At 40.4% G+C, this 13756-nt stretch overlaps 1 protein-coding gene across 1 annotated transcript; it reads right to left on the bottom strand.

Moving 5' to 3' along the window:
• Window positions 1–272: 272 nt before the first annotated feature.
• LOC117295659 (zinc transporter ZIP14-like) lies at window positions 273–12639 on the bottom strand. Its single transcript, XM_033778370.1, has 11 exons — window positions 12514–12639; window positions 11040–11310; window positions 8310–8497; window positions 7313–7463; window positions 6718–6887; window positions 5340–5513; window positions 4788–4910; window positions 3928–3994; window positions 2949–3101; window positions 932–1119; window positions 273–419 (listed from the first exon to the last, which is right to left on the bottom strand). Exons 1-11 carry the CDS (start codon window positions 12637–12639, stop codon window positions 273–275), a joined length of 1758 nt encoding a protein of 585 aa, XP_033634261.1.
• Window positions 12640–13756: the final 1117 nt, after the last annotated feature.

Raw genomic sequence — 13756 nt, 5'->3', positions numbered from 1 at the left:
TTTAGCTTCCCTGGGTCATCCCCGGTGTGTGGCGGTTTTTTTTTCCAGGACGAACGTGGGTAATTATCTGCACACGTTCGTCCTGGAAAAAAACAACGTCACACACCGGGGTCGACCCAGGGAAGCTAAACAAACGCACCCTATGTAAACACTACTTCTGATAGCGCCCTCTTTTGAGTTCTCCTCCCGCAGCCCATGTTAATTTCCCATTATTGGGGACAGAATCTCCAGCGGACGGAATTCACTAGGACACGCCCCCCTTCCCACCCTTTCTAGATTTTGCCTTGGTCTTTGTACTGCTCAAAGAATCCAATAAATAGCATGATGAACCAGCCAGTCAATAGCCCCACATTGTGCCGCATAAATACCATCCATGGACTACCACTCGCCTCTTCTGCTTGCTGGTTCATCTCGGGTATCTGTTCACAAACGAAACAAAGACTCATATTGGGAATGGTATAGTATACTTTTATCTATAGAGTCATCGGAACTTTATAGGTTAATGGCACTAGTCTTGAATTACAACGTTGGATTCTTTTCCACTTTTGTATTGATGGGTCAGGCTCTGGGCCCAATTTCATGGCTCTGCTATTACTACCGAATTCCCCGCTTACGTGCAAGCGCCGAATTTGTGCTAGCCTTGTAAGCGTAGAATGCCTATTATTAGTAACGTAGAGTACGCACGCGCCTGAGCAAAAATTCGCTGCTAACCCTGGAGATACGCTTGCCGTAAGCACAACATTCCCTGCTTCCGTAAGCGCTGATGCTGTGCTTACGGTAAGCAGAGCCATGAAGGTGGGCCCCCACTCATAGGCTTTTCGTAAAGTTGTGCCCTCAAATCTATCGTAGCTCACCTCTCTCTGGATCACCACAAAAACGCCTAGTATGGATGCTATCAAAGGACAGTCATAAAGGTGATAAGTAAACTTACCAAACTGACCAGAGCGATGTAAAGGAACATGCCGGCCGTAGCGGCGTAGATCCACCTCTGCATCGCGTTCTCGCTACCAAGAAACAGTCCCGCATACAGACCAACGAAGCCGATTAGATTGCTGATGAGGCTGAGGAACATCGCCTTCTTGAAAGAGACACCACTACGCAGCATCACAGCGAAGTCACCTGTGGTTAAGATTAATTTGTAGGTTACCTTCCTCAGTTGGCAACTTAGTTAACACTAAACAAATTTACTGACCCAATGGAATACTTTGGAACGCTAGGTGGCATACAGACTTCCCTGGTAAGTTGTTATTGTGGGTGCGTTCGTTTAGCTTCCCTGGGTTGACCCCGGTGTGTGGCGTTTTTTTTTCCCAGGACGAACGTGTGCAGATAATTACCCACGTTTGTCCTAGAAAAGAAAAAAACGCCACACACCGGGGTCGACCCAGGGGAGCTAAACGAACGCACCCAATTTACGTAGTTCTGAGCATGCACACAATACCGAGAACATGGCTTACCTTGGATGTTTGCTGCCAGCTATCATTATTATCTTCCCAAAGTCTCAATTCATCTTACTCTATCACTCTTACGCATCGTGTTTGATGTCAGACTTCCGCTTGAAGACCAGTAGAATGAGCGGCTGCAGCTATGGCTATATTGCTATTATGGGCATCATAATAATGATCATATTATGCGCTTTACGATTAAGCCATAGCCGCATCAACGCGGTTATTAATCGTGTGAGGTCAGTTCCAGTCTATATTTTTTTGTCGTAAATTGATTGTGTCACTCTATGCGCGGCTTCTGGGGGGTCAACATAATAATGATATTAATGTTCTTATATTGAGCACACATTGTAGTAGCTATAGATCAGGCGCTATCATGTACAACATTATTATCCCCGTTCAACGAGCACCAGAGACCATTCCTGCTCCCTAGGGCCTTGGGAGCACACAACAACCCAAAGCTACTTATTTGGCATTAAGGTGTTAATTCAGCACAATATTATCTCATCCCTCTCACTTCCCATGATTGTATACACCTGGGTCAAGAGAAGCAAACTATGGTTAAGTGCCTTGCTCAGGGACACAGCTGTCGTGACTGGGATTCGAACCAACACATAATTCAACCACCAGAACTTGCGTCCGATGCGTGTCCCGCTCGACCACGACACACCTCAAAGTGTTGCTGAATGTAATTAATATTGTTTGATTGTTTCAAGCCCAGCCAAATTCCCATTACACCTGGGTGAAGAGGGGCAATTAAGGAGACACAGCTGTCATGACCGGGATTCGAACCACACTCCGATAATTCAACCATCAGAAGTTGAGTCCGTTGTCTGTTTGAGAAAGGCTGTATATAGTTCCAGTGTCGCACATTCTAAACCATATTAATTTTATCGACCTTCGTACAAAAAACTTGTTATCGGAGTAAGTAGATCCTGTTGACAATCCCAAGGGAATGATAATCCTTGATTTATTATTTAAGATAATCTGGTGTCCAAACTTTAGTATTGCGGACTATTAATTTATTAGCCATTTTTCCTCTAGGCAAGACTGGAAAGATGGGTTCAACGACTGACTGTGTTGCGGAGATGAGTCTAGAACAGCTGAATTATGAGTAGGCGACTAAAAGGTCGTTAAAGAAGACAACAAAGACAAATTTTCATTTTCTTTCATTTATTTTTGTTGTATAGGACTCTCAGAAAGGCGAAGTTAATCACTGACTTACCAAGAGCTCAGTATGGAGAGAAGACAATCAATTTTAAGCAGTTTACAGTTTTAGGTGCGAGATAAAAACCTCAGAGAAATATTCAAAGGAAAACACTCTGGAGAAATGTTCCACTGAGGAAAACCCACGCAGTCGGGTTTCAGTTTGTTTGTTTGTTGGTGTGTGTTTTATCACTGTTCGTACATTCAAAACTTTCCCTTGTATATAATTGAACCAGAGTTTGGGGTCTCAGCAGTGTTTAGCAGCTCTATTCAATTGGGCCCTGACCACGACCAACTTACCGATTTCATGAGGCACTTCGTGAAAGAAGACAGCGATAGCGGTGGAGACACCGGCAAAAGGGCCGTTGACAAATGACACGCCGATTGTGACACCATCGGTAATGTTGTGTACGATATCACCAACCAATACCATTACCACCAGGGTGTTCAAACCTGCATCGATAGGGTGGAGAATGAAGGCAATAGTTCAATAAGTTATTGAATGGCTGCAATTAGTCAAAAGAAAAATTATATTTTGACTGACGATTGTAAGAGCCCAAAAGTGTTTTTCTTAAAATTGAAACTTTTGGTAAATTAAAGAGTGATTTACATGAGACAATCACGATTAAACTTTTATGGAATAAACAAATGCATAAAATAACAAACCTGTGAAAATTTGACCTTAATTGGTCGTCGAAGTTGCAAGATAATAATGAAAGAAATAAACACCCTTGTCACACGAGGTTGTGCACTTTCAGGTGCTTGATTTCGAGACCTCAAATTCTAAACCTGAGTTTTCGAAATCAAATTCGTGGAAAATTACTTCTTTCTCAAAAACTACGTTACTTCAGAGGGAGCCGTTTCTCACAATGTTGTTTACTATCAACCTTGCCGTATTACTTGTTACCAAGTAAATTTTTGCTAATAATTTTTTTTTTTTATGTAATAACCAATAATAAATAGTGTCCACTGCCGTTAATACATAATATCATTTCTTATGCATATGTTGAGATACACAAGTGCCTCTAAGATGATGCACACATCAATGTGTGCTAAATATTGTCTTCCACCTAATAAAGTCGTCTCTACCGGATATGGTATTCTTCCGATTATGATCTTGTTTACTGAGTATGATATTCTTACCGAATGGTTTTCTAAGTGAATAGAATGGTCTTACCGTTATGGTATTTTTTACCGTTGGTATTTTCCGATATCATATAGTTTTCTACCGAATATCTTGTTCCTACCGGTTATGTTGATCAACCTATGGTTTTCTTACCGAATATGGTGTTTTTGGGGGCCTGCTCAGAGTCGTCTGCTTTTTGAATCTGGTCGCCGTTAAGTTCCTGCAACAAAGAATTGTCGGGTTTCACTGTTTCGTTAGAAATATGGGAATTAAATTGCAAATGGGGGAAAACAACTTATAAACTGCCGTTTTTATTAAAAGTTGGGTCGAACAAAGGGCAAATGACGTGAATTGAACCAGCAAACCTCTGGGTTAACATCCATGCACTCTATAGTACCACTGATGATGTATCTTGCCCTGACATGCCGGTGTCGCATGCAATTATGTCCTCTATGCAAAACTACCCGGAGAAGGGTTTTGCATATGCAATCGTGTCCGCCCGGACGCTGCTGCATAATGCAATTGTGTCCGCCCGGACACATTTGCATATGCAGTTGTGTCCGCCCCGTGCAAAACCGTTCTTGCAGTATTTGAACGCCCAAGCTAAGTGCATGTCATGAATGACATGGGAATGTTCAGCCGTTGGGTATTCGCTGAATTCATAAAATACGTGAATATTCATGCAGCATACGTAGGTTCAGTGCATGCACGATCGCTACGCGCGCACATACCTGTATACATGTCCGCCGGACGTTTTTTTTTGCAAAGCCCCGGACACGATTGCATATGCAAAAGTGTCCGGGGCGGACAGTATTGCATGGCGGACACAATTGCATCTGACATTGGCGCCTAACCAACAAAGCTAGTGTTGACGGTCTGCCTATTTGTTTCTTTTTATATGAAAACTCCCTCCTCATGCTCTTTTTAGAACATAGAGGATGATGTTTAGGTAAGCCTACACTTAGCCAAATGAATACTTGTTAAAACGAACGCAAACAGTCGTTGGCACTTACACCTATCTTATGTTTAACCTCGTTTCTATCCTCTTCGCTTTTATCTTTCAACTTGACTTCGTCATTAGCGGCTACCTGATGCACAGCCGAGCGTACTCCAAACTCGTCCTCACCTACAAAAGTCTGTGGAAGAATTAGTTAAAATGTTGTTATGTTATATAAATATTCCAAACTGGGTGTCGGGTTGGTTAAGTGTTGTCTTTCCTTGACTTTCACCTTCATTATGACCTAGTTCGAATCGAGTCTGGGGCACAACTTCGATTGGGTTTTCAGTCCCCGTGACCCGACTGCGTGGTTTTTCCCTGGAATAACTTCTTCCATATCTATGAGTAAAACTTCCTTCTTCATCTTCTCTTTGTTTGGGTTCTTTGCTATAGCACACTGATTAACTTCGCTTTTCTAGCGCTTTTCGCTGCAAATGTTTCGCATGAGTTGAAAACAATATTGCAAATTATTCGTTGCGAATTTGTGACATCAAAATTCGTATCGCATAAGCATACTCACGAAGTATGAACTAGGTTTTAGGCTGAGAATAGTTCATGATTGTCTCACCTCCCGCCTTGGTCGTGAATGTACGTGCCCATGCCCTAACGGTTTCCCGCGTAGACACAAAGACATTACTCGCTCGAAGACAAAGAAGATGTAGATAGCTATGACTACTGTTAGAATCACAAGGATCTGGTTGGGTTCTCCTTCTTCTTTCGGGAGTCCGTGGATACCTAGAGCCTGCGAGAGTTTGGAAAACCACCAAGAGTTAAAAATGCTTTAAAGGAATACGTTGCCTTGGATCGGTCGAGTTGGTGAGCGAAAAGCATTTGTTACCGTTTGTTATTAAATTCAAATAGTAAGATAGATAATTTAAAAGTAGCATATAATGATCCACACAAACATGCCTCGGAACTGCACGGTTTCCCTTTTACGTCGCGATGAAACACGGTCGGCCATTTATGGCATTCATAATAATAATAGTGATAATAATAAACAGCATTTATAAGGCGCATAATGAATAAACATTCCTCTATGCGCCTAACAATAAAAACTGAAAGGCTAAACAGAAACAAGACCAATTAAAATCATAGAGGCAAAATACTATTAAACCGAATAATAACCAACAAAACGTTAGAAACAACAGACCTAGATATACTATATAGGGCCTAAACCCATAAAAGAGAAATATTAAAAATACAAAAAAATAATCCATCAATATACATCGAACCATGAGCAATTTATGGAAGTCAAACAATTCACTCCCATACATGGCCGATGGTGTTAGTCGACGATGTTAAAGGAAAACCACGCAATTTCGAGGCATATTTGTGTAGATCATTGTATTCTACGTTTACAACATCTTTCCAATCATATGCATTTTATAACAAACTGTTGCAAACGCCTTTTATCGACCAACTCGTCCGATCCAAGGCAACGTGTTCCTTTAAGTTTGTGGGAGATTGACGGTTCTGATTAATAGGGAACCAATGTACAGTAACTTGAATGAGATCGTAGCATACTTCTTTAGGATACAATAAACGAAGCTAATGAAACAAAATATTTTACCACTTTTGTGAGAACCCCGTGTACTGTGCCCCTTTGAATGAACAACTATCTCACTTGGTGATGTAAAATTTGTATCGGGGATAAAATTAATAGTTTTTTGGTTTTATCCTAACACCGATTTGTGTTAGCACTACTTACTCAGTACTTTCCCAAGTTTACAACAAACTAACCACGTTTGTGTGTACAGACAGCGGACCTGTCTATTATAAAAAAAAAATCTAGCGGATAATCGACCTTGCTCTGGCTAATCAAGCGTTTCTTTTAGAAGTCGGGGGAAAATGAGATCTAAACTATTTAATACGTATATCAGTGATGAAACAATGATGTTGGCAAGTTGCTAACTGGCAGTTTTTTAACTTTAAGCAGAAATTTTTACCTCTGGAAGGAGATGCAACAGGGCATCCCCGGACAGTGAGCTGACGGCCAAAGAAACGAAGAGCTGCATTACCGTGGCGTAGAACCGAGAACCCGAGGTTGGTACAGCAACCATAGCTAGCATGGATAGTGCTGTGATGGTAACCACTGCAAGGGTTGCCCATCCGTACACTGTAGAGGACCAAGAGAAACTTTGTAAGAGAGCAATAAACTTTCCTTAAAGAAGCAGCCGATTTCACGAAACTTAACGCAACTGTGTAAGTCCACTTGCGCAACGTTTATGGCGCAAGTTGCTCCATAAACGTCTCCATAAACGTTGCGCAAGTGATGAACTTACGCAGTTGCGTCAAGTTTCGTGAAATCGGCTGCCGGGTGTTGTGACCGAGCGATATAAGAGCACCGAACTCGAGCTCTTGTGTTTATGATCTTCAAGTGTGGGTTCGAGTCCCGGTCGCGGAACTTGTGCCCTTGTGTTAGAAACTTTCCCATATTTTGCTCTTACGACGCATGACATGTTGAGTGTGACACCAGTGGCCCTCACTGCAAAGTTATTCATAATCTAAATACTCCCTTTCACCCTTATTTGACTGACTTACTTTCAGGGTCGAGTTGGTCGTGGGTGGTTTCTGCTGGCTTGCAACTGTGGGTGATTTGCTCGACAAGAGATGGGCAGATTTTACCAAATCTGTCTCGTGGAATACCCGCAGTAAGGTTGAATAGTCTCAGAAGACTACTGCCCGAATAACACTGTTTAGAAATGCATGGACACGGGAAAATCACTGCAATTCTCTGACATTTTGAAAGATTAGGGATTATGAAATTTGATCTGTATCAGCAGCCAAATGGGTTACCTCATCAGTATTGAAGAGAATGGACACGTTTGGTAAAAACTCAAAATATGAATTTTCATAACAAATACTTGGTAACAAGCAACGAATATCTGTTGGCAGTATAAAACAATGAGAAAAATGGCTTCCTAAGTAACGTATAGTCTGTGACAAAGAGATCAATTTCTTAGTTATCTATTCCACACATATTTTGTGCAACAAGGGTATTTTTCTTTCGTTTCTTTCTTGCAAAGACCAATAATTGATCCGCCGCCCAGTACTTAAGCAGCATGCAGCATCAGAGTCCAGCATTCTCCAGAAGACGATCAGAGCATACTGACCGAAACGTCGAGTTAATCCAACGGTTCTTTTCAGAACCACCCCAGCTCATTTAGAGATTGTTATTACATGGTGTTACCGCAAACTTTTCTATATCTTATTTACACCATGCAAAGTTTCAAATCCTACTTAATAATTGAGCCCAAATTGTAACATATTTGTTATGTCATGCATAGGCTACAGCTAGTGAGAATACTGGTCTGTGTTACTATACATGTTAAGGCTTGGATCTTACAACGAGTTAGAGTAAGTCTTATCTCGAGTTAGGATGAGTAAATAATTTAGGACTTGCCTGGAATTTTTAATAAATTCTTGGACTAGTGGTAAAGTTTTGACCATCTTTGTGAATTCTACACCAGTGCCTTTGAAAAAAAAAAACGTACACAATGATTTTGTTTTCCTTAATACTCTTAAATATTAAGCTTACCTTGCCAACTGTTTCATCACCTGGGTTAGGTACATGTCTCTCTGTGGATTCACCTCTTACTTCTTCTTGTTTTTCACCTTCAATATGTTTCCTTAATTGATTTAAGAGTCCCATATCTTCTTTGACATCGGATGTTTTTGCCGATGCTTCTTTTCCAATATCGAGATCTTTTAGCAGATGCTCAAATCCTGCTCAGGAGTAGAAAATTCAGTTTAACGAAGGGGAACCTCGCAGAGCCTGTACCTTTGTCATGCCCGATATGCGTCAGCATGTGCCCCCCCCCCCCACACCGCCCCCCCCCCCCCCCCCCTACGTGGCTAATTTGTTCAGTCAGTCGACTTGCCAGTTTTATTAAAAAAAATTACTGAGTATAGCTGAGAAGAAAACAACATAATGTAACAGTCGAGTCAGTACAGCGTTGAACAGTACCTTTTGGTAAGCATGTTGGTAATTGCTTTGTGCTTGCCTGACTTATGTGCGTCGGCAGTTTCGTCAAATTGGCCTCACTTGACTGGCACCGGTGATCTTTGTATCACATGTCTATTTTACAATCGTTGAAATAAACATCGCCAGTTTCGGCAAAGATCATTAGGTCATACGCTGCCAAATACGTCAATTTCTTCACATTAACAATTTTGAACACAGCAATTTTTCCCCTCAGTACTTAGTACTTTACGCTTCAACCGAATCAGTTTGATTGTTGACTTCTAACAGTGCACTCTTGATCCTGACTAATATAACCTAAAGGCCGACCCAACCATTGCCAGAGTTTATAGCGTTTTGTGAGATTTGAAGTTAAAGACCCGGGACATTATCGGTAATTAAAAAAAAAAACAGTCTTCTCACTTGGTGTATCTCAACATAAGCATAAAAATAACAAACCTGTGAAAATTTGAGCTTAATTGGCCGTCGAAGTTGCGAGATAATAATGCAAGATAAAACACCTTGTCAGACGAAGGTGTGTACTTGCAGATGCTTGATTTCGAAACCTCAACTTCTAAATTATGTTGAGGTATCGAAATCAAATTCGGAAAATAACTTCTTTCTCGGAACTGCGTCACCTCAGAGGGAGCCGTTTCTCACAATGTTTTATACTATATATCAACCTCTCCCCATTACTCCAAACCCAGTAAGGTTTTTAATGCTAATAGTGAATTGCCTTTAAAGGGTTTCTGTACTTTTTGTACGACACAAAACACAATGTCCACCAGATCACATTTATTGTAAAACGGTTTAAAGATGATAATGGTAGAAAGCTTTTCTTGAAATACTACTTTCAGGGGTCCTGTATAGTTTTCAGCAGTTTTGGGGAAATGAATACTGTCACGAAAATAATTTTCGTCTCAGGTATATCGTATTTACCAGTATTAGTACTTAAATACGGTAAATACGTTGTGTAGTAGGCCTACACGCTAACATAATTTTCGTTTTCTGTAACAACAATTACTTTCGTGACATTGTTTTACTAATTTTTCAAAAATTACTGCACCTCGCTCGGCAAGTAATATCTTACGGGAAGTTGAACGTAAATCCTTGGACATTGTGTTTTGTGTCGCAAAATGTATCTAAACCCTTTAACATTGACGATCGCCAGTTGGGACGGAGGAGGAGTCCCATAACATTATTTAAGAACAGTAAAAGTGCGAACAAAAAGTTTTCCAGGTTATAATGCACACTTTTGTTCGTGAGCAGACACGGTCCACGTGTGCGCGCAATCATTCATCAGTCTATAATCAAATTAATGCGCACGGTTTCAAAATAATGCACACGGACTGTCACGCAGACTGGACAGTTGTGCACTCGACACTTACCCCTTGTCGTACACTTAACACCTACTTGACCTGTACAAGTTGCCCCTTCAGAAATTCTTCAGGTTCGGTTAGTTAATCAATTTATCAAGGTTTGCTTGTGTACAATACTTTTATTGAAAGAGTAATTAAGTTCAGAACCTTGTAGTTTCCACCGAGTGATCTTTGTTTTCGTGTACTTTTAAAAGTGTATCGGTGGGCAGGTCACTTAAAGTCACTTGTGAATAGGGAGCAAGTTTGAAAAGTTTAAATGTTTGTGGTACATTTTGTATTAGTTTCCCAGCTCATATGCCACTGAATTTTAGGCAATTAGTTCATCATGTTCAATTCAGTTTCAAATGGTTCTGACATTTCGCCGTTAAGGCAGAGGGTTGGTAAGTCTCCAAGTTACTAGGTGATTCCAGCATATTAAACATAAATTAACAATCCTGTTAAACTTGGGCCTTTGGTGTGCAAGGAAATAAACATGAAAGAAAAACCCCAACCTTTTTGGCAAAGAATTGTGGTTTTATAGATGCCTGAGAAATTTAAGTATGAGCTCTTTCTCTAAAACTACATTACTTCAAAGGGGGTTGTTTCTAACAATGTTGTATAATATCAACAACTCTTCAATGCTCTTCATCACCTCAGTTGTTAAGGTAATTAACTTGTGGAGTAATTACCCAAAGTAAACCGAAGTTTACTTTTATATTTATTGTGTGTAATGGCAGTCCTGTTCTCGTACAGTTTTGATTTTTGTTTTACAGATGGCCCTATCCGAACAAATTGCGCAGGTGATGCATGGGCCATTGCTTGTCTAGTGACGGTCATGAAATGACAGTCACTGAACATTCACCTAGATGTGCACAGTGAATGCCTTATCTTGTCTTATCTTGTTGTTACTACGTGTGATGGCGGCTTTTGAAATGGATTTCATATTTACCACTGGTATTCATGAAACCATCGACTCCGTATAACTCGTAAACCTCCTCAATGAACATCGAGGGATGTTCATCATCCTCATCATGTAAGCCCATTCGCGAATAGGCATCCTCTGTTGCGCATGCTCCCCGGACGAGTCTTGATTGGACGAGAGATGCGATCCGAGTTAGCTCCTTTGCAGTCGTGGATGACGTCACGCTGTCATTTTTCCCATCATCGGCGAACTGGTATCGTTGGCGTGTGAGTCTGACGTATTTGCTTTCTGGAAAACACTGTTGCACGGGGATATGATCTTATTAGAAAGTCCCAAAATGCGTTCAAACGATTACTTATTGGGGCTGTATATAATCTCTAATTGGTGCACATGTATAACATCATAATGTTTTTCCGTGGTAGCACTATAGTCTCATCTCATGGCCTGTATGGTAAAGGGCTTTGTGTGTGATTTCACTTTTCCCTTTTACACACATAAAACAAAGTTCTGGTTTTGAACAAAGAAACATCGACTGGAGAGGAACTTGAACCAAATTGGGGGACTTTGGAAATTGTAAGAGTTGGCGAAGATTGGGACAAGCCCGCACCAGGGTCAACACCTTGAGCCGGGACTCTGGCCTGAGACGGGAGGAGCTGCGTATACAGCAATGTGTTTTTGGGGCCATCATCCGATGCTCGGCATCGACTGACTGGATGCATGAATGAATGTGCTAAAAAGCAAAAAAACATATTTAAAAAATGACGTAGCTTGTACGTACAAATACTTTTCATTCATGAGGTGGCAATACGCAGTACTCTCGTACGCCTATTTTACATCAACTTTCAAATATGGTAAGACATTGTACAATGCACTTACTGTGATGCTTTCATGTCACCTTTTTAATCGAAATGATGTTACTTGTCGTCGAGTTCATGATGTTTGATTCCCCGGATGGCTAACATTCAAATTCCCTAACTGTAACATTAGTATCTCCCATGCGTCATAACCAATGACGCTATGCTTCAATCTGATATGGAGTCCTTAGTGTGTTGTAATAATTGCTGTTGTCAAGTGTAAAATCGATGGGCAATAAAAGAAAAGTTGTGTAACAACTCTCTCAGTGTCTCAATTCAATTCAATTCAATTCAATTCAATTCACTTCAATTTTAACTCACTATGCATACAAGCAATAGAAGACAACAAATTATAACTAACAATCATAAATAAACTACTGGAAATAAACTAGATTAATTAATGTTTGGAAATGCATTGTTACTCATTAAATCTCACAGACTTTTTTGAAATGTAGATAAATATATGGCACGGTGCAGCAACAGTTGTTGCATGTCTTTTAATTGGTAAAATTACAGTATCAACCCCAAAACGCCCCAAACACACACACACACATACAAACAAACACAATGAAATATATACTAAATAATTAAATGTAATGCCACAGCCTGCTGAGATTTTGAAGGTACCAGCAATTTGTAAAACTTACCCTGTTACAGAGAGTGTTGTCCAATAATTTTCTACACTTCGCGTAATCACTTTCTGCATCGGAGCCGTGCAACATACACATTGCCACGGAATACACCAAGAAAAAGAAGAGCAGTCTATTCGCCATGATGGATGGCAGTTGTGTATAGCGTGTTATGGGCGAGAGAGTTTGATTAAAATGTGACCCACCTACTCGATGTACATGATGGTTGTTGTGTTTCCTCTGTACTGTGTTTAGAGGTCATGCCCTTGGTTTTCTGAGTTACTATACCAGACTTTGTCCAGACTCTTGTACCAATTCCTTGTTCCTCTCTGTATCTATTCGACAGTTGGCCTGTTTGTTTTACAGCTGACTGAAGTTCAATTTCATTGTTACTTGACAAAAAGGGGCAATTAGAGTTTAATACTCTAATTGTACCTTTGTGTCAATTAAGCAGAGCGATACCACGCAATCCACTTCATAAAGATAGCGATTAAAAAATCACAAAGTCCGATCTCCTGCCATCGCCATGCGAACTTCAAAATAGTATTTAAATAGGTGTTTTATATCATTACAGAAGACCATTTGTAACTGACCAGGACCGGGCAACTTTGGTGATTGTCAAAGACCAGAGTTTTTACTAAATTTATCCAAACATGTTATGCACAAAATAACAAATATGTGAAAATTTTAACTCAATTGGTCATTGTATTGAAGTTGCAAGAGAGTAAGAACAGAAATAACACCATTGTTGTACATGTGTGCTTTGCGATCAAACATTAAAGGTTTCAGACCTTAAGTCTTTTAATATTTATGTCAACAGCTACACATATATGTGACTTGGAGGTCCGGGACCCTAAGGACGTTTAAAATATTTATAATGATTGATTTCACATTCTGGGCATTTCTGTTCTTAGGTTTGAAGCAGGAGTATTTGAACTGATTGTGTTTGGTTTCGTGGGCCCTCTGGCGCGCCGGGATTCTTGCCAGGGTGCCACGAAAACACTCCAGGAGGACAGGAAAATACAGAGACGGAGACATTTGGAGGAGCACCCTCATGGGGGCTGGCGCGCCTCCGCAGCGGCTGCTTATTTATCCCTTTCTTGGACGAATAAATGGGCAAAAAACATGTCCACAATGCTTGTAAGTTTGGGAAATCTTGGGTTTCTTAATAATGTAAAAGAGTCACAGTTTTTTTTTTATTTTTTTCGTTTTTTTTTCATGATTTATTTTTTTATTTTTCAAAATATATTTTGGATGGTAT

This window comes from Asterias rubens, chromosome 10 (assembly GCF_902459465.1).
Source record: "Asterias rubens chromosome 10, eAstRub1.3, whole genome shotgun sequence".
NCBI classification, from domain to species: Eukaryota; Metazoa; Echinodermata; class Asteroidea; order Forcipulatida; family Asteriidae; genus Asterias; species Asterias rubens.
This window is presented reverse-complemented; position numbering and strand designations above follow the sequence as displayed.